Genomic DNA, 20,016 nt, shown 5'->3' with positions numbered 1-20,016 from the left:
CAGCAGGAAGGAAAAGGTGAGTAGCGGGGGACCGGGCAGCCATAGTCCTAGCAGCTCTAAATGTAATTAAGAAATGGCAGTTGTGGTACATTGTTCTGCTGTAGTTGTGGTACATTGATCTACTGTTCAGAGACACTTGCACAAATATGGCCTTCATGAAAAAGTCATCAGAAGAAAACCTATCTTGCATCCTCAGCATAAAATTGAGCATCATAAGTACAAAGAAACTATCTAAACAAGCCTCATGCATTTTGGAAACAAGTCATGTGGACCAATGAGGTTAAAATCAAACTCTTTGACCATAATGATCAAATGTATGTGTGGAGAAAAAAGGGCATAGAATTTAGGGAAACCAATAAGCATGGGGTAGATCAATCATGCTTTGGGGTTGTTTTGCAGCCAATGGAAAGAGAAACATTTCACGGATAGAGGGAAGAATGAATTCAATGAAATTGCAACAATACCTTCTGTAAAAAAGCTGAAGTTGAAAAGAGGATGGCTTCTACAAATGGATGCTGATCCTAAACATACAACAAAATCCACAGTAGACTAAGGTTAAGGTTTTACAATGGCCCTCACAGTCCCCTGATCTGATCATCATTGAAAATCTGTGGCTAGACCTCAAAATAGCAGTGCATGCAAAACGACCCAGGAATCTCACAGAACTGGAAGAATTTTCCAAGGAAGAATGGATCAAAATCCTTTAAACAAGCTATCACAGCTTGGCTACAAAAAGTGTTTGCAAGCTGTGATACTTTTAAAAGGGGGTGCTACTAAGTACTAACCGTGCAGGGTTTCCAAACTTTGCACCGGCCCAATTTACTTTTTGTAATTTTTAAAATCTAAAAAAAAAAAAAAAAAACAAATATATATATATATAATTTTTTTGTGCCTAAAATACAAATAAAATGTGTCATCTTTAACTTTAAGCCTTTTACAGATAATTTAATCTTCAACATGCTTAACTGTTCACAATAACAGTAATTTGGACCAGGGGTGCCAAAACTTTTACATGCCTCTGTATATGCTCCAGCCCAAGTGTCTCCTATTTTATGTATAATCATCAGTCTCAATGTCTCCTATGTGATGTATATGCAACAGTCACAGTGTATCCTATGTGATATATATACAGCAGTCTCGGTGTCTCCTATGTGATGTATATGGAAGTGTCGGTGTCTCCTATGTGATGTATATATATTAGTCTTAGTGTCTCCTTTGTGATGTTATATACACCAGTCTGTGTATCCTATGTGATGTATATGGCAGTCTTCATGTCACCTATGTGATGAATATACTGCTCTGAGTCTCCTGTGTAATGTATATACAGACATTTTGATTTCTTTTTTGTGATGTATAAGGCAGTCTCAGTGTATCCTATGTTTGGTATACAGCAGACCTTCCACTACTTGCATTCTATAGAGGTGGAGGAGTGGGTTTTCTCCCTTCTCCTAACTGCACCTTTAACCCAATCCCACTTCTACCCTCCCTTATCCTCCCCTCCTTTGAAGTCCATTCTGTCCGCATCTACTCTCCCTCCAACCTCCAAGTGGCCATCATATACCGACCTTCAGGCCTGGCCACTGCCTTTATTGACCAATTCTCCACCTGGCTTCTTCACTTTCTCTCTGCTGACATTCCCACCATCATCATTGGTTACTTCAACATCCCCATCGATACTCTTCAGTCAACAGCCTCCAAACTTCTGTCCCTTACCTCATCCTTTGGACTTACTCAGTGGTTCTCCGCAGCCACCCACATGGACGAACATACATTAGACCTAGTATTCACCCGTCTCTGGTCTCTATCTAACTTTACCACCTCCCTTCTCCCTCTATCGACCACCATCTGCTCACCTTCTCATCCCTGTCCTCCCCACCGGTCATCCATGTCCAGCAAAATACGCACCCCACAGAAACCTTGCACACCTAGACACCCACACACTCTCTGACTCTATCCTACCACTAGCATCCATATCCTCACTCCACGACGCAGACAGTGCCACTGCTTTCTACAATGCCACTCTCACATCAACTATTGACACAGTTGCCCCTCTCGTTCATGGCAGAGTGCAACGTACCAATAGACAACCTTGGCACAATAACACCACTAAAAAGCTCCAGCAAGTGTCCAGGGTTGCGGAGCGGCGATGGAAGAAAACACACCTGCAAGACGACTTCACTGCATTCAAACAGGCAACACTCGCTTTTAAATCTGCTCTCACCTCTACTAAACAGGTCTACTTCACAACCCTCGTATCTTCCCTATCCTACAACCCCAAACAGTTATTCAAAACCTTTAACTCCCTCTTCTGCCTCCTACTGCCCCTTCCAACCTCCCTCATCTCTGCTGAGGACTTTGCCACACACTTTAAAAATAAGTTCGACCAGACAAGGCAAGTCCTCATTCTTCAACCACCACAACCCCTTTGTATACCAGACCAATGCCCAAACCCCATAAGCTCCCTATCCAACATCTCTGAAGGGGTGCTTAATTGTCTCCTCTCCAAATCGCACCTCACCACCTGTGCGCTCGACCCCATCCCATCCCACCTCCTCCCCAACCTCACCACCACACTTATCCCATCCCTAACCCACCTCTTCAACCTATCACTATCTTCTGGCACCTTCCCTTCTGCTTTCAAACATGCCACAATCACACCTATCCTTAAAAAGCCAACCCTCGATCCAACTGCTATGTCCAGCTATCGCCCAATATCACTGCTCCCATTCGCTTCCAAACTCCTGGAGCAGCACGTCCACTCAGAACTTTCCTCCCACCTCTCATCTAACTTGCTCTTTGACAATCTACAATCTGGTTTCCGCCCCCATCACTCAACTGAGACAGCCCTGACCAAAATCACTAACGACCTACTTACTACGAAAGCTAATGGACAATACTCTGTACTCCTCCTTCTAGACCTGTCCTCTGCTTTCGACACGGTTGACCACTGCCTCTTACTACAGATCCTCTCCTCCTTTGGCATCAAAGACCTTGCCCTATCCTGGATCTCCTCGTACCTTTCCAACCACACATTCAGCGTCTCCCACTCGCACACTACCTCCTCATCCCACCCTCTCTCTGTTGGAGTCCCCCAAGGCTCTGTTCTAGGACCCCTACTCTTCTCAATCTATACACTTGGCTTGGGACAACTCATAAAGTCCCATGGATTCCAGTACCATTTCTATGCTGATGACACTCAGATCTACCTCTCTGGCCCAGACGTCACCACTCTGCTGTCCAGAATCCCAGAGTGTCTATCAGCCATATTCTCCTCCTTCTCCTCTCGCTTCCTCAAACTCAATGTGGACAAATCTGAACTCATCATCTTTCCTCCATCCCACAGATCTTCCTTACCTGACCTATCTATCACAATCAATGACATCATGCTTTCCCCCGTGAAGTCTGCTGCCTCGGAGTAACCTTCGACTCTGCCCTGTCCTTCAAACCGCACATCCAAGCTCTTTCCACCTCCTGTCGCCTCCAGCACAAAAATATCTCCAGAATCTGTCCTTTCCTCAACCGTCAATCTACTAAAATGCTTGTGCACGCCCTCATCATCTCCTGCCTTGAATACTGCAACATCCTTTTCTGCGGTCTCCCTGCTAACACCCTTGCACCTCTCCAGTCCATTCTTAACTCTGCTGCCCGACTCATTCATCTCTCTTCTCGCTACTCCTCTGCTTCCCCCCTGCTTCCCCCCTCTGCAAATCTCTTCATTGGCTCCCATTCCCTCAGCGTATCCAGTTCAAATTACTAATACTGACCTACAAAGCCATCCATAACCTGTCTCCTCCATATATCTCTGAACTAATCTCCCGATATCTTCCCTCACGCGATCTCCGGTCCTCCCAAGACCTCCTTCTCTCCTCCACACTTATTCGCTCCTCATCCAACCGCCTCCAAGACTTCTCCCGAATATCACCCATCCTCTGGAATTCTTTGCCCCAACACGTCCGACTATCAACCACATTCGGATCCTTCTATATAAATAAATAATAATAATAATAATAAAATGTAACATGAGCAGTGATGAATTTCTCACTTTGAGGAGACATGCAGGGTAATATGCATTTGTGTTTGGAACAACTTACTGCTGCAATCAGCTCATTACAAAACAACATTGCACAGAGTTGACTGCTCTCCAAACCGACACAAATCTGGAAATCATTTGCAAGTAGCAATATCATCATTATCACCTAACATCACACGCCGCACTAAAGAGAAGGAGCTGCAGCCATCACATTAGAGGAGAGTTAATTCATTGTTTGACCAAATATAGCAGCATCATTTCCAAATGCTATTGACAGGAAAAAGGTTCCCCACCCTTTCTTTATAAGGACACTATGTACTATACTCTGAGTCTACAAGTACGCTAAGTACTATATTTTACAAGTACTCTTGCTACACTTTCCAAGTGTGTAGTCATTATTCACTATGACTAATGATGGCTACATGCCAGAAACGTGCCAGATGTTTTCTATGAAATATACACAATAATATGACATACTATTTTTTTTAATCAAGATGGAATAAAATGTGGATGTTTTTATACAAGGAATAGGGATGTGCAGTTTTCTCTACTTTTTCCATTCTACAAGTATGCTATGTATTACACTCTGCAAGTACCCTATGCTACAAGTAAACTATGCATTATATTCTGGCCCAATCACCACTTGCTCACGACACACCTGCCTTGGATTTGACCATAAAGGGGATCTCAGCTTCCCACGCACTTGTCATTTCATCTTTTGCAATAGGCCAATAATGAACTAAGAGCATCCCACAGACGGTCCCCACATCCATGTCACACTTTATGCTGCCACCATTCACTGTTTTACCAGGCCAGTGAGACACCTGCACTGGGCAACACACTGTTATTCATGCACATCCAGCTTTCCCAAGCTCCTGAATGGTTCACTTCTTGCACTTTTGCTAAATAGTAACACAACTAAGCTTTTTTCTCTTCTTGAAATCGTGGGTATGTTAGAGCTATGAAGGACAAACTTATTCCATTTTTTAATATGCAAAAAAGAAGTACAATACTTAAAAAAGTTACAAAATGTGAGATAACAAAAGGACATGTATACAGGCAAAAACAGTATAAAATAAAAGATAAACTATGGATACATCTTACAAATTGGATCCGAGAGAGGTTCTGGCAGAGTAGAACACTGCAGAAATATGGACAAATCTGCAAGACTTGATGGATCTCCTGGGGTCTGTCATACAGGGGGGAAACTGTGTTTTTGATACACTGCCGATTTTGCAAGTTTTTCCACCTGAAAAGAATGGAGAGGTCTGTAATTTTTAAACTGTACAAATACACTATGTAAATAATTCTACAAGTAATATACGCTACAAGTATATGAAGTGTGCAGTTCGTCCAGAATGCAGACCTTCTATATTTCTAGCAGATATTGTTTTTAAAGAGTCTCTTTAGAAGGTCCTACATTTATGAAATCATCTTGGAAGACCTACCATCCTATATTACCATTGTGCACTTGGATAAATATATTATTCTGGATGTACGTAGAAATCTGCTATGTCATGGTGGACATAATGGTAAGTCCAAGAGTTAGGCTGGTTTCACACTTGCGTTTCAAAACGCATGCGTTTAAAAAAAAAATGCATGGTGAAAAAACGCATGTAAATGAGTGCAAACGCTGCTTTTTTTGACGCAAGCGTTTTTGCATGTGGTGAAAAAAACGCAGCATTTTGACGCATTTACATGCGTTTTTTCATGCGTTTGCGTTTTTTAAACGCATGCTGAGAAATGTGTGACAGCTGCCAATCATCAAAATAAAGTAAAAAACCCACTATAAACAGAAATAGTTAGGGGTAGGGTTAGGGGTAGGGATCATAACCCTAACCCTAAAGGGATCCTAACCCTACCCCTAACCCTAAGCCTAAAGGGATCCTAACCCTAACCTCAACGGGATTAGGGTTAGGGTTAGGATCCCTTTAGGCTTAGGGTTAGGGATAGGGTTAGGGTAAGGATCCCTTTAGGGTTAGGGGTAGGGTTAGGGTTAGGATCCCTTTAGGGTTAGGGTTAGGAGTAGGGTTAGGGGTAGGGTTAGGGATAGGGTTAGGATCCCTTTAGGGTTAGGGTTAGGATCCCTTTAGGGTTAGGATCCCTTTAGGTGGGGGGTGGCATATCAGTGTGTTTTCTGTTTTTTTTTTAATAAAAACGCATGCGTTTTTAAAGCAAACAAACGCATGTGCTTAAAAACGCATGCGTTTCTATTGACTCCAATGTATTTTTTCACACAAAAAAACGCATGAAAACGCATGCGTTTTTATGTGTCAAAAAAACGCCTCTCAAAAATACTACAAGTTGCATTTCTGAAAAAGAACGCATGCAGCAAAAAAACGCATGCGTTTCAAAACGCGACCAAACGCGTACAACAAAAAACGCATGCGTTTTCAATGTTAAATATAGGAAAAAAAATGCATGCGTTTTTTTGTGCAAAAAACGCTGCAGACAAAAACGCAAGTGTGAAACCACCCTAAGTTTTATTGTACTTCTTGCTTCTGGGCCATAACGTTGCTTCACTCGTCTACCTCAATTGTACTTGACCATATGAAGTTTATTGATGGAATAATGGAATAAAGGTTGTGTTTTACCACCATTTTCTCTGGTGCCTCGTAATGTTGGATTTTCGATGGACAGAAGGTTGACCATTTAGCTTTCCTACCTACCTCGATATCAGTACTTACTGGTGATATTTGAGTTTTAGAGGAAAGTCTTTAAAAAATGTAATTGCACCCAAAAGTCATCTTTTGCCAGGGCATGTAGAGCACATTTAATGAACAAAATGCAATTCAAATCAGTGGATCTTTGTTTTTAAAGATGTATCCAAGACTTTCAGTAAATTAATTGTTTCCTAAGGGGAACAATGTCTCTGTAGAGTCCTACAGCCAATCTGTTCAAGCACTTGATGGAGGTCACAGACTTCTCTAATGTCCTCTTCTGTGGAGCTATAGCATGTCAGAAGCCCATTTTTTACTGGATTTCTCCTTTATGTTTATGTCATTATTCTTATTAATGTGGAATGTCAGTGATAAATTATGTATGTCAGATATGTGTTTTCTTGTGTGTTGTATTACTAAGCACCTGTAACCCAGGAACAAGTTCAAACTCAGCATTACTTCACTGTCTCCACCCAAACTTGCTCGGTCACCCTTAAAGAAGCAGTTTATTTTTGATGCCACAGTAACAAATGATTCAGTAGTTTGGCATCAAACTGTGAATTATGTATATGCACCACATCTACAAAATACAAATAGGGGGTTGTAGACACTATTCCAGTAGCCTACAATTACTCAAGATCTAGCCTTTTTGGGTTACTTGTGTAATAATTGATTTCTTGCTCCAGGTATGATGCTGAAGCTGGCAATATATGCTAGGTTAATGTTGGTCAAATGATCAATTTCTGTGGGACTATCTGACTCATGTGTATTCACTCCTTTTAGTATGAAGCCCTTAAAAATTTCTGGCGCAAGCAATTACCGTCATAAGTCACATGCTTAGTAAAAGGAAATCCAACTGTGTGCAATCTAAGTGTCACATGGTCTGCTAGTATATACACTTTATCTTTTCTGAAAGGCCACAATGTCTGCAACACCATTAACAAGAGGCAAAACTAACCAAACACCATGAATACCAAGGAGATCTCCAAACAAGTCAGGGACAAAGTTGTTGAGAAGTACAAGTCAGGGTTGGGTTAAAAAAAAATATCCCAATCTATGATGATCCCCCAGAGCACCATCAAATACATTATCATCAAATGGAAAGAACATAATACAACAACAAACCTGCAAAGAGAAGGCTGTCCACCAAAACTCTCAGCCCAGGCAAGGAGGACATTAGTCAGAGATGCAGCACAGAGACCAAAGGTAACCATGAAGGAGCTGAAGAGTTCACAAATGGAGATTGGAGTATGTGTTCATAGATCCACAATAAACTGTATACTCCATAGAGGTGACCTTTATTGAAGAGGGGGCAGAAAAAAAGCCTTTACTTACACACAAAAGTTGTAAGGCTCTTTTTCAGTTTACCAAAAGACATGAGGGAGACTCCCCAAATGTATGGAGGAAGGTGCTGTGGTCAGATGACACCAAAATTGACGTTTTAAACCACCAAGGTAATCACTATGTCTACTGCCAAACCAACACAGCTGATCACCGCCAGAACACCTCAACTCAGACCATTTTCCCTGTCTCTACTGCCAAAAAGCATCCCCACAACATTATGCTGCCACCACCTTGTTTCACTGTAGGGATGCTTTTCAGCAGCAGGGACAGGGAAAATGGTCTCAGTCGAGGGGAAGGTGGATGGTGCAAAATACGGGAATATTCTTGTGCTTAACCTGTTTCAGTCTGTTAGTAATTTACGATTGGGATGGAGGGTCACCTTCCAACAAGACAATTACACAAAGCATACTGCTAAAGCAACACTCGAGTAGTAAATGTTTTGGAGTGGCCTAGTCAAAGCCCAGACTTTTATCCAATTGAGAATCTCGGACAGATTTGTAGATTGCTGTTCACTAGAGGAAACCATCTAACTTGAAGGAACTGGAGCAGTTTTGCCTTGAGAAATGGGCAAAAATCCCAGTGGGAATATGTGGAAAGCTCATAGAGACTTATCCAAAGTGACTTGCAGCTGTAATTGCCACAAATGAGGCTCTAGAAAGTACTGACTTTAGGGAGGGGTGAATAGTTTTGCTCACTGAAGTTTTCGGTAATTTTGGCCTATTTGTTGTTTGCTTCACAATAAATAGAAACTAAATGTTCACAGATATAGGCATGTTCTTTACATTAACTGATACAAATTTCAGATTGTGAGGTATCAAAACAAAAAAATGTCAAAGGATGGGGGCGTGAATACTTTCACAAGCCACTGCAAAACATGCAAACTGGAGCTGCACAGAAATCAGACTGTTTTTTTTAAATGGGCTGTCTGGTCAACAAGTCTTCAGTCACTATGTGACTGCAGACTTATGAATCTTCACATCGTGTGCAAAGCACACTGTAAGGATTGTCTACTGCCAGGGAGAGGTTATGTGACTGCAAGTATGCGATTTGCAAACTCCCAGCCACATTCTGACTAGATTTGTCTGGCCTCAACCAATACACTTGCATGTATGCATATCGCCCCATTGCTCCCTGCGCCATCACTGAAGAGTCCATCCAGTGTGCAGTACCCCCAATGCAAAAATGCACAAGTTTTCAGTCTAGAGTGACTTCAGACTTGTATCCAAAGGCCGAACAATGACTTTATGCTTAGTAACATCCTCAAATTAAGAATTGCTGTTTTTTTATTTTCTATATAGAGGACTTTTACCTGTTTTCTGTGTGATAAGAATCCAGAGTTTGTAAATAGACTCTTTCCAATGTGTAAACTGAAGAAAGGTTTTCCTACATCTACCATGGGAAAACAACTCACACCTTGATTTATACTATCAACGACTAATACTTTTGTAGATGGATGACTGTCTGCTGACTATAGATGTGGAGTCATATTTCACAACTACATAATTAAAGGCTCTCAATAAAGCGACTGGATTCAGATGATAAAATTTCACCCAGACGTTACACCCAAGAAACTTTTCATGATAAAATGGAGGAAGAAGGGATGTGAGTGGTGAATAAGCAGCATCTTTAATATTTTCCTGCAGGGCTACCTATTTATGACTCGATCGCCACTTAAAAAACACTGCCTTAAATGCACGAAAAATCTTCATAGTCACAGTTTGCATCACTTTGGACATTTAGCTAGGTGAATAGTACAGCAGATGGACCTTCAGTATGTTAGGCAGCACCTGACATTATGATGTAGTGCAGATCTGGGACTGGCTGTTGCTGTATGGCCATTGGCCAGCGAACTGAAAAAAAATGAAGGGCTGGAATTGTTGGCTCATGGGCCGCACCTTGCGCAGCAACCCAATTTCAAAACTATCTGCATCCTCAAGATGCAGATAGCAGTGAGTATAATAGTTGTGAAGGGGGCCACCATCTCCTCCCTCCACCATTCAGCGTGTGCGACTGAGAAAGCATATGCTATGATGTCACTATCTAAGCAGGTGAATGGATGCAAAGTATGGATAAGCACAAGGCGGGAACAGACAACAAAACTAGTTATTACTTTCGGTATGGCAGGAATCTGTTGAACTGGGGAAGCAGTTTAACAATAGAAAACAGCACAAACACAAGTGGGTTATACAATGCAAAACATACAATAAGTCTTACAGTTCAACCAGAATAATTGGTGAAGTCTGTTATACTTAAGGATTTTACTAGTGTCTTTTCCACAGGGTCTGTACTCCCTTTCTTGGGAGAGCTGCTAATCTAGCTCCTTTTGACACAATGGCCCTAGCAGGGGTCATCGGGTATTCCTGATAGTCTGACAAGTCCTCCTAACAAAGTCTATCAGGGAACACTGAACCTCCTTCACCCTAGTTGACTCCCACCCCACCTGTTGTCCCAGCCCAGACTGACCCTTGTACCTTACGTTGGTGTAGAAATTGACAGCCCATTTCACTCGTGTCTCCTGTCACTGCAGGTGTCTTCCCCAGTTGAAGTCTCCTCTTGGACCTTCGGTGCGTGACTGACGGCAGGTGTTTCCTGGGCCTAGGGGAAAAAGGGCTGGGCTCTATCTCCCGTTTGTCATTGTTTGGCCTCTGGAATTTGATGTGCGCAGATTGGGGATTCAGACCTTCAATGGCGCACTCTAGGCTCTGGGTCTTGACTGGTGTAGATCTGGTTTTCGGGTCTTGACCTGTAGTCAGGTCTTTGGATTTCACTGGGTGTCGTCCCGGCTCCATCTGATAGCTGTCAGCATCCTGCTGTCGCACACTTTCCACTGAGGTCTGTCACACTGGCTTCAGCATTGTCCCTGGCTCTCGTCCGCACCGCTCTTTTCTTGACATCAAATCATTTTACTGTTTGGCGCTCAGGACCTTTATATCCAGGAACTTGACCAGGTCTTGCACTTGAACTTGTTCCCCCTGCAACTCTTCCTGTGTTTTGGTTGATTCCGCATGCTCCCATCTAGTCAGTAGATGGCAGCCTTTCCGCACTAATGACACATCATGCAAGGGCTTTTCAGGGGTACCATCTCCTCCTCTTACAACTACATCATGTTTGCTGTGGGGAACAGGAGCGAGGTGAGTATATATATAGTTAAATGTGTGAAAGTGTCGGAGCAGCTTACCATTTAGGGAGATGTGCATGGGCTCATATTGTATATAGAATTTGCTTAAAAATTACAGGAAGCGACTAGAGGCTGTTATTTTTGCAAAAGGAGGATCTACTAAATATTAATGTCACTTTTCTGGTGGGGTGCCCATACTTATGCAGCTGTCAAATTTTGCTTGAATGCAGATTGCACATTTTCTGTTAGTACAATAAACCTCATTTCAAGGCAGAAACATTACTGTGTCCAACAGTTATTAGATATATGAAACTGAAATAGCTGTTGCAAAAAAAAACAATTTTTATAAAACATTAAGCTTAAGATTAATAGGGGTGCCCGAACTTTTTCATATAATTGTACTAGCTGATGACTGACCCTATATTTATTATAATGATTGCTGAACTGTACATTAAAAGCATCTTTTACCTTTTGTGTCACTTCCTCTCATATTGTAAGCTCCTTTGAGCAAGACCCTCACTCCTATTGTTGAATTATGTGTTACTCTCTAATGTCTGAAATTTTACATGTCCCCTATGAATTGTAAAGTGATGCGCCATGTTTTCGCTATATAAAATTATTAATATTATAGAACATGTATTATTTTCCTATTATCCCATCTTGTTTTTTTGTTTCCAGTCCTAATATATCTGCAGTGAAATAGAACCATGCAGCAGCAAATGTTTGTAAGGAGACAAAGTTCAGTTCTGCTGCCCTGTGTTAGTTACATGTCTCACACTGGCAACTCCCCCTTTTATTAAAAATAATCTCTGGAGGCAGCTTCTCATGAGGATCAGTGTCCAGCCCATAGATTTGAAAACTGAATTATATATAAGAAAAATGTGGATTTCTCTGCAATAAGACATCAGATCGCAAAGATCAATGTATCATATTATTCAGCTTCCTATGACCTGGAAGCCCATATAGACAGCTAAGAATGGTTGATCCAACTGACAGATTCCCTTTTAGCAAGAATAACAGAGATGTTATTATTCCTATTCGAGCTTTGGAGACTGTTATTATAGCAATTTGGTCCTGGTGTTCACTGAAGAGAGAGTTGTGTTCCAGAGCCATTTGCTGGGCTATAGGTTCCTGTAGTTATAGTGGTGTTCAACTGTGTCTTATGTGAGTGCAATGTTAGTTTAAGGCTACTTTCACACTAGCGTCGGAATCTCCCCGTCGCAATGCGTCGGGCAGAGATTCCGACGCTAGCGTTTAACGCACTGCACAACGGAGGCAGCGGATGTATTTCTCCGGCGCATCCGCTGCCCCATTGTGAGGTGCGGGGAGGTGGGGGCGGAGTTCCGGCCGCGCATGCGCAGTCGGAAAAAGCGGTCCGTCAGGAGCAAAAAACGTTACATGTAGCGTTTTTTGCTCCGGAAGGTCCGCCAAAGCACGACGCATCCGTCGCACGACGGATGCGACGTGTAGCAATCCGTCGCAATGCATCGTCAATACAAGTCTATGGGGAAAAAACGCATCCTGCAAGCATTTTTGCAGGATGCGTTTTTTCTGCAAAACGACGCATTGTGACGGATTGCAGTTAACGCTAGTGTGAAAGTAGCCTAAGGCTACTTCCACACATCAGGATTTTGCCGTCAGGCACACTCCGGCGACTTTTGAAAAAAATGGATCCATTTTTTTTTTCACCGGATCCGTATTTTTCTCATAGAGTTGTATTAACGCAGGATTGCGCCTGATGGCCACAAGTTTCATATTTTTTCTGCTGGATCCGTCAAAAAAGCTGTTTCCGGCAGACGGAGAAAACATTCAGAGGAACGTTTTTTCTGTCCGGCGAAAAAAACGACCAGCGACGGATCCGGCGAAAAACATATGAAACTGAGATGTCAAATGATGAATCCGGCCTCCGAATCCAGTTTTCCATATATTCTCCATTCAGTTCATGCACATTTTCCGTTCTGGGGTCTCTCTCTCTTTCTCTCCCTCCCTCTCTCTCCTTTTCCCAGGACAGGAAGTCCATCTCCGGGTTCATTTAAAAAAAAAAACAGATCCAGCAAAAAAAAAAAACGAATCCGTTGCATCAGGTTTTTCACAATTTGCAACGGATCCATTTCTTTCAACAATTAGCAGGATCCTGCCTGACAGCGAAAAACTGATGTGTGAACGAAACCTTAGGCTACTTTCACACTAGCGTTTTTTTTAATCGGTAACAATCCGTCGTTTTGGTCAAAAAACGGATCCTGCAAATGTGCCCGCAGGATGCCTTTTTTGCCCATAGACTTCTATTAGCGACGGATCGCGACGGATGGCCACACGTCGCGTCCGTCGTCCAACGGATCCGTCATGTTTTGGCGGACCATCGTCACGAAAAAACATTCAATGTAACGTTTTTTCGTACGTCGCGTCCGCCATTTTCTACCACGCATGCGCGGCCAGAACTCCGCCCTTTCCTCCCTGGACTTCAGAATGGGCAACGGATGCATTGAAAAACTGCATCCGCTCCCCACGTCGTGCACAAATTTCACAACGTGCGTCGGTACGTCGGCCTGACGCTTAGCGACGGACTCGTACCGACGCAAGTGTGAAAGTAGCCTAAGCATTAAAGGCAAGTCTGATGTCTAGAACATTCCAGATTGCCACCAATATCAGTTCCTTCCCACATTACAATATATACAAATATTCATACTTTTCGTCCTGCTATACCAAAGAATTGATGGGGTTTTTCATATGCGAGTGGCTTTATATGAGCGTCTTGGAATTGCTTAATAAATGTTTGTTTTCGATACAAATCTCTAACAAGAACCACGACCTTCCATATGCCATTTATAACACTGACGTCTTCTTACAGGGCTGCGGGTCCTTTCGGGCCCCTTGATATAATATTACAATCACAGTACAATATACAGCTCTGGCAAAAATTAAGAAACCACTGCAAAATTTTCGGTTTCTCTGATTTTTCTCTTTATAGTTATATTTTTGAGTAAAATGAAAATGTTCTTTTAGTCTATAAACTTCTGACAACGTTTCTGAATTTCCAAGCAATACATTTTGGGGTTTTTTTTTCCTGAAAAGGAGAAATGGTGAAAATGTAAAAAAACAGTGATTTCAGACCACAAATAATGCAAAGAAAACAAGTTCATAATCTTTTAGAAACAACAATACTAATGTTTTAACTCAGGAAGAGTTCAGAAATCAATATTTCGTGGAATAACCATAATTTTTAATCACAGCTTTCATGCGTCTTGGCATGCTTTCCACCAGTCTTTCACACTGCTTCTGGTGCAAAAATGTAAGAAGTTCTTCTTTGTTTGATGGCTTGTGACTATCCATCACCCTCTTGATTACATTCCAGAGGTTTTCAATGGGGTTCAGGTCAGGAGATTGGGCTGCCAATGACAAGGTTTTGATGTGGGGGTCTCTTAATTTTTGCCAGAGCAGTATGTTCAATTAATACACAGTCAAATCTGAATTATCTTTTTTTGAATGAAAGAATGTAAATATTGTACTATTTTGCTCTTTACAGCTCGTCTGATTCCCCCAACAATGAACCTCCAAGTCAGTGGACTTAACCTGGTGGCCTACATTGAAGACTATGGACCAAATTTTCATTTTTTTATCTGTTATTGGCAAAAAGGGAAAGAGGATAATGTAAGTATACCTGAACTGATGAAAGATTGTGACTGAGCTGGATTGTCAGACTAAAGCTCAAAGGATTTGGAGATATTTTTCGAGATGTAGGAACGCTATATTTTCACTGCCGTTACCAGCAAAGCACACAACCTCAACATGAGGCTAGGTTCACACTCATACAATGCTCTCTGCTAAACATTATGTAACGTGCTAACGTCATAATTTCTGTCGGAATCCCCAAAAAACATGATTCCGAAGGGAACCTCTACAATGGCACAATGGAGCCTTTCATTTCAATGAGGCCGAAGGAGTCACTTTAGTATTCATTTTTTTTAAGACATGTACAAAAACATAGCATCTTCTTTTGCGGGAGATTTGGGGGCTGTTGGAACCCATTGCAGTTCGTCTAATGTGGAAGAGGCCTTACTTTGTATGAGGACAGCCAGAGAATTTCTAAACTGTTAATGAGCCAAACAAGTATTGAGTGTAATGGAATTTAACATGATGAACCTTTGTTTGTGAAAGATAAGTGAAGTCGTATATGTATCACTATGGTAGGAAGCATGCTCAACAGATGTGAAAGTCTCTTCATAGAGAGTTTAGGGAATTCCATAAAGATGAGTGAATTTCATGAACTTCTTTTTGGGTAGATTCGCTCTAATTGATTGTCAGATTCAAATCTGAGCTAATATTGATATTTGGGGTGAATTGCAATTGTCATTATTATGCTCTGAGGTATGCTGAGACTAGTGATGGGCAAACCTGAACAGTAAAGTTTGGCGTCCGTACCGAACACCTACTATTCGGGCATGGACGCAGAACACGGACTTCACCAGGAAGTCCGTCTTGCTGATCGGGATCGGCTGCCCGAACACCAGGTGTTTGTTGTGCTGTCATTCACATGCAAACACTCAGAGAGTCGCGGCTCCCATGCCATCAAATGACAGTGTGAGTCCGCAGCTGTGATCGGGGGTACAAAGTACACCTACAATCACTGGTGTCAGGTGATGGGACTACCGCTCCCATCAGCCGACACCTAATACCGCTAATAACAGTGAGAGCAGGAGCGGCTGATGGGAGTGTTCATCAGCCGGCTCCTGCGCTGTAAATAAATAATAAAAAAAAAAAGACTGCATTGATTTTTGATAACAAGCCAGGCAAAAACACACAAGGCTGGTTATCAAGAATAGAGGGGTCCCCACGCCGTATTTTTTAAAAACTATTTAAATAAATAATTTTAAAAAATGATATGGGTTCCCCCCATTTTTGACAATCAGCCTTGCTAAAACAGACAGCTGGGGGCTGGTATTCTCAGGCTGGTAAGGGGCCATAGATATTGGCCCCTCGAGCCTGAAAATGGCAGCCCCCAGCCGCCCAGAAAAGGCGCATGTATTAGATGCCCTAATTCTGGCGCTTTGCCCGGCTCTTCCCACTTGCCCTGTAGCGGTGGCAAGTGGGGTTCATATTTGTGGAGTTGATGTCACCTTTTTATTGTCCGGTGACATCAAGCCTATGGATTACTAATGTAGAGGCGTCTATAAGACACCTATCAATTACTAATCCCATAGTTGTATAGTAAATAAAGACACAGCCAGAATAAAGTCTTTTATTTGAAATAAAACAAAGCACACTGTTACCTTTTTGTTTAAAAATAAACACAATTATACTCACCTACCGCCTAATTCCTCTGAATCCCTCGTCTCCTGCAAGAAGGCAAAATTAAAAGACAACAATTGTCATGATCCCAATGGCAGGGGATCACAAAAGGACAAGCACAAAAAACAAAACAAGCTCTAGGGTGATGGAAACTGAGATGACCGCGATCCTGAACCTAAACACACAACTAGCTGTAGCCGGGGAACGTGCCTACGATGATTCCTAGACGTCTCGCGCCAGCCGAAGGACTAACTTCCCCTATTAGAAGAAACACAGACCTCTCTTGCCTCCAGAGAAACACCCCACAGAAATAGCAGCCCCCCACATGTAATGACGGTGAAATGAGAGGAAAGCACATACGTAGTTATGAAAACAGATTCAGCAAAATGAGGCCCGCTAAAGCTAGATAGCAGAGGATACAAAAGTGAACTGCGCGGTCAGCGAAAAACCCTACAAAAAAACCATCCTGAAATTATTTGAACTCATGTGCCAACTCATGGAACATGAGGAGTAATATCAGCCCACTAGAGCAACCAGCAAAAAGGAATCACATATCTGCAAGCTGGACTAAGACAAAAATTAAGCAAAACGTGGAACAGGAAAATCAAAAACTTAGCTTGTCCTGAAGATTACAGAAGCGGGAAGCAGAGGTAACAAGACACACTGATTACATTGATAGCCGGAGAGGAAATGACAAGAAAGCCAGGTTAAATAGGAAACTCCCATATCCTGATAGAACAGGTGGACACCAGAGACCGCAGAAAACACAAGTCACCCAGTACCATCTGTAACCACCAGAGGGAGCCCAAAAACAGAATCCACAACAGTACCCCCCCTTGAGGAGGGGTCACCGAACCCTCACGAGAACCACCAGGGCGACCAGGATGAGCCCTATGAAATGCACGGACCAAATCAGCAGCATGAACATCAGAGGCAACCACCCAAGAATTATCCTCCTGACCATAACCCTTCCACTTGACCAAATATTGGAGTTTCCGTCTGGAAACACGAGAATCCAAGATTTTCTCCACAACATACTCCAATTCTCCCTCCACCAGCACCGGAGCAGGAGGTTCAAGCGAAGGAACAACAGGTACCTCATACTTCCGCAACAACGACCGATGGAACACATTATGAATAGCAAACGATGCCGGGAGATCCAAACGAAACGACACAGGGTTAAGAATTTCCAAGATCCTATAGGGACCGATGAACCGAGGCTTGAACTTAGGAGAAGAGACCTTCATAGGAACAAAACGAGAAGACAACCACACCAAGTCCCCAACACGAAGTCGAGGACCCACGCGGCGACGGCGATTAGCAAACTGCTGAGCCCTCTCCTGGGACAACTTCAAATTGTCCACCACATGACTCCAAATCTGATGCAACCTATCCACCACCATGTCCACTCCAGGACAATCAGAAGGCTCCACCTGACCAGAGGAAAAACGAGGATGAAACCCCGAATTACAAAAGAAAGGAGAAACCAAGGTAGCAGAACTAGCCCGATTATTAAGGGCAAATTCGGCAAGCGGCAAAAAGGTAACCCAGTCATCTTGATCAGCAGAAACAAAACACCTTAAATAAGTTTCCAAGGTCTGATTAGTTCGTTCCGTCTGGCCATTCGTCTGAGGATGGAATGCAGACGAAAAGGACAAATCAATGCCCATCTTAGCACAGAACGTCCGCCAAAATCTAGACACAAACTGGGATCCCCTGTCAAAAACGATGTTCTCCGGAATCCCATGCAAACGAACCACGTTCTGAAAAAACAGAGGGACCAACTCAGAGGAGGAAGGTAACTTAGGCAAGGGTACCAGATGAACCATCTTAGAAAAGCGGTCACACACAACCCAGATGACGGACATTTTTTGAGAGACAGGGAGATCCGAAATAAAGTCCATGGAAATGTGCGTCCAAGGCCTCTTCGGGATAGGCAAAGGTGACAACAATCCACTGGCCCGAGAACAGCAAGGCTTAGCCCGAGCGCAAACTTCACAAGACTGCACAAAAGAACGCACATCCCTCGACAAGGAAGGCCACCAAAAAGACCTGGCCACCAAGTCTCTAGTACCAAATATTCCAGGATGACCTGCCAACGCAGAAGAATGGACCTCGGAGATGACTCTACTGGTCCAATTATCCGGAACAAACAGTCTTTCAGGCGGACAACGATCAGGTTTATCCGCCTGAAACTCCTGCAAAGCACGTCGCAAGTCTGGGGAGACAGCCGACAAAATCACCCCATCCCTAAGGATACCAGTGGGCTCAGAATTTCCAGGGGAGTCAGGCACAAAACTCCTAGAAAGAGCATCCGCCTTCACATTCTTTGAACCTGGCAGGTATGAAACCACAAAATCGAAACGGGAGAAAAACAGTGACCAACGAGCCTGTCTAGGATTCAGACGCTTGGCAGACTCAAGGTAAATCAGATTTTTGTGATCAGTCAAGACCACCACACGATGTCTAGCACCCTCAAGCCAATGACGCCACTCCTCAAATGCCCACTTCATGGCCAAAAGCTCCCAATTACCAACATCATAATTCCGCTCAGTGGGCGAAAACTTTCTAGAAAAGAACGCACATGGCTTCCTCACTGAGCAATCGGAGCTTCTCTGCGACAAAACCGCCCCCGCTCCAATCTCTGAAGCATCAACCTCAACCTGAAAAGGAAGCGAAACATCTGGCTGACGCAACACAGGAGCAGAAGAAAACCGGCGCTTAAGTTCCTGAAAGGCCTCCACAGCCGCAGGAGACCAATCAGCAACATCAGCACCCTTCTTAGTCAAATCCGTCAAAGGCTTAACAACACTAGAAAAATTAGTTATGAAACGACGATAAAAATTAGCAAAGCCCAAGAACTTCTGTAGACTCTTAAGAGATGTAGGCTGCGTCCAGTCACAAATAGCCTGAACCTTGACGGGATCCATCTCAATAGTAGAAGGGGAAAAAATATACCCCAAAAAAGAAATCTTCTGGACTCCAAAGAGACACTTTGAACCTTTTACAAACAAAGAATTGGCTCGCAGGACCTGAAACACCTTCCTGACCTGCTGAACATGGGACTCCCAGTCATCAGAAAAAACCAAAACATCATCCAAATACACAATCATAAATTTATCCAGATATTCACGAAAAATATCGTGCATAAAGGACTGGAAGACAGAAGGAGCATTAGAAAGTCCAAAAGGCATCACCAAATACTCAAAATGGCCCTCAGGCGTATTAAATGCGGTTTTCCACTCATCACCCTGCTTTATCCGCACAAGATTATACGCACCCCGAAGATCAATCTTAGTGAACCATTTAGCCCCCTTAATGCGAGCGAACAAATCAGTCAACAATGGCAAAGGATACTGATATTTGACTGTAATCTTATTCAAAAGACGGTAATCTATACAAGGCCTCAAGGAACCATCTTTTTTGGCCACGAAAAAAAAACCTGCTCCCAAAGGGGACGAAGATGGACGGATATGTCCCTTTTCCAAGGACTCCTTAACATAATCCCGCATAGCAGTATGCTCTGGCACTGACAGATTGAACAAACGTCCTTTAGGAAATTTACTGCCAGGAATCAA

At 42.9% G+C, this 20,016-nt stretch overlaps 1 protein-coding gene across 1 annotated transcript in view; it reads left to right on the top strand.

Annotated features, from left to right (window-relative positions):
• The window catches only part of IL20RB (interleukin 20 receptor subunit beta), a 134,488-nt gene that overhangs the window by 69,935 nt on the left and 44,537 nt on the right, over positions 1-20,016 (top strand). Inside the window, exon 4 of the mRNA XM_069727947.1 lies at positions 14,676-14,800. Coding sequence (XP_069584048.1) covers positions 14,676-14,800 — 125 coding nt within the window. The remainder of the gene's footprint in view (positions 1-14,675; positions 14,801-20,016) is intronic.

This window comes from Ranitomeya imitator, chromosome 5 (assembly GCF_032444005.1).
Source record: "Ranitomeya imitator isolate aRanImi1 chromosome 5, aRanImi1.pri, whole genome shotgun sequence".
In the NCBI taxonomy this organism is placed as follows: domain Eukaryota; kingdom Metazoa; phylum Chordata; class Amphibia; order Anura; family Dendrobatidae; genus Ranitomeya; species Ranitomeya imitator.
The sequence above is the reverse complement of the archived record's forward strand: the minus strand, read 5'-3'. Positions and strand labels throughout refer to the sequence as shown.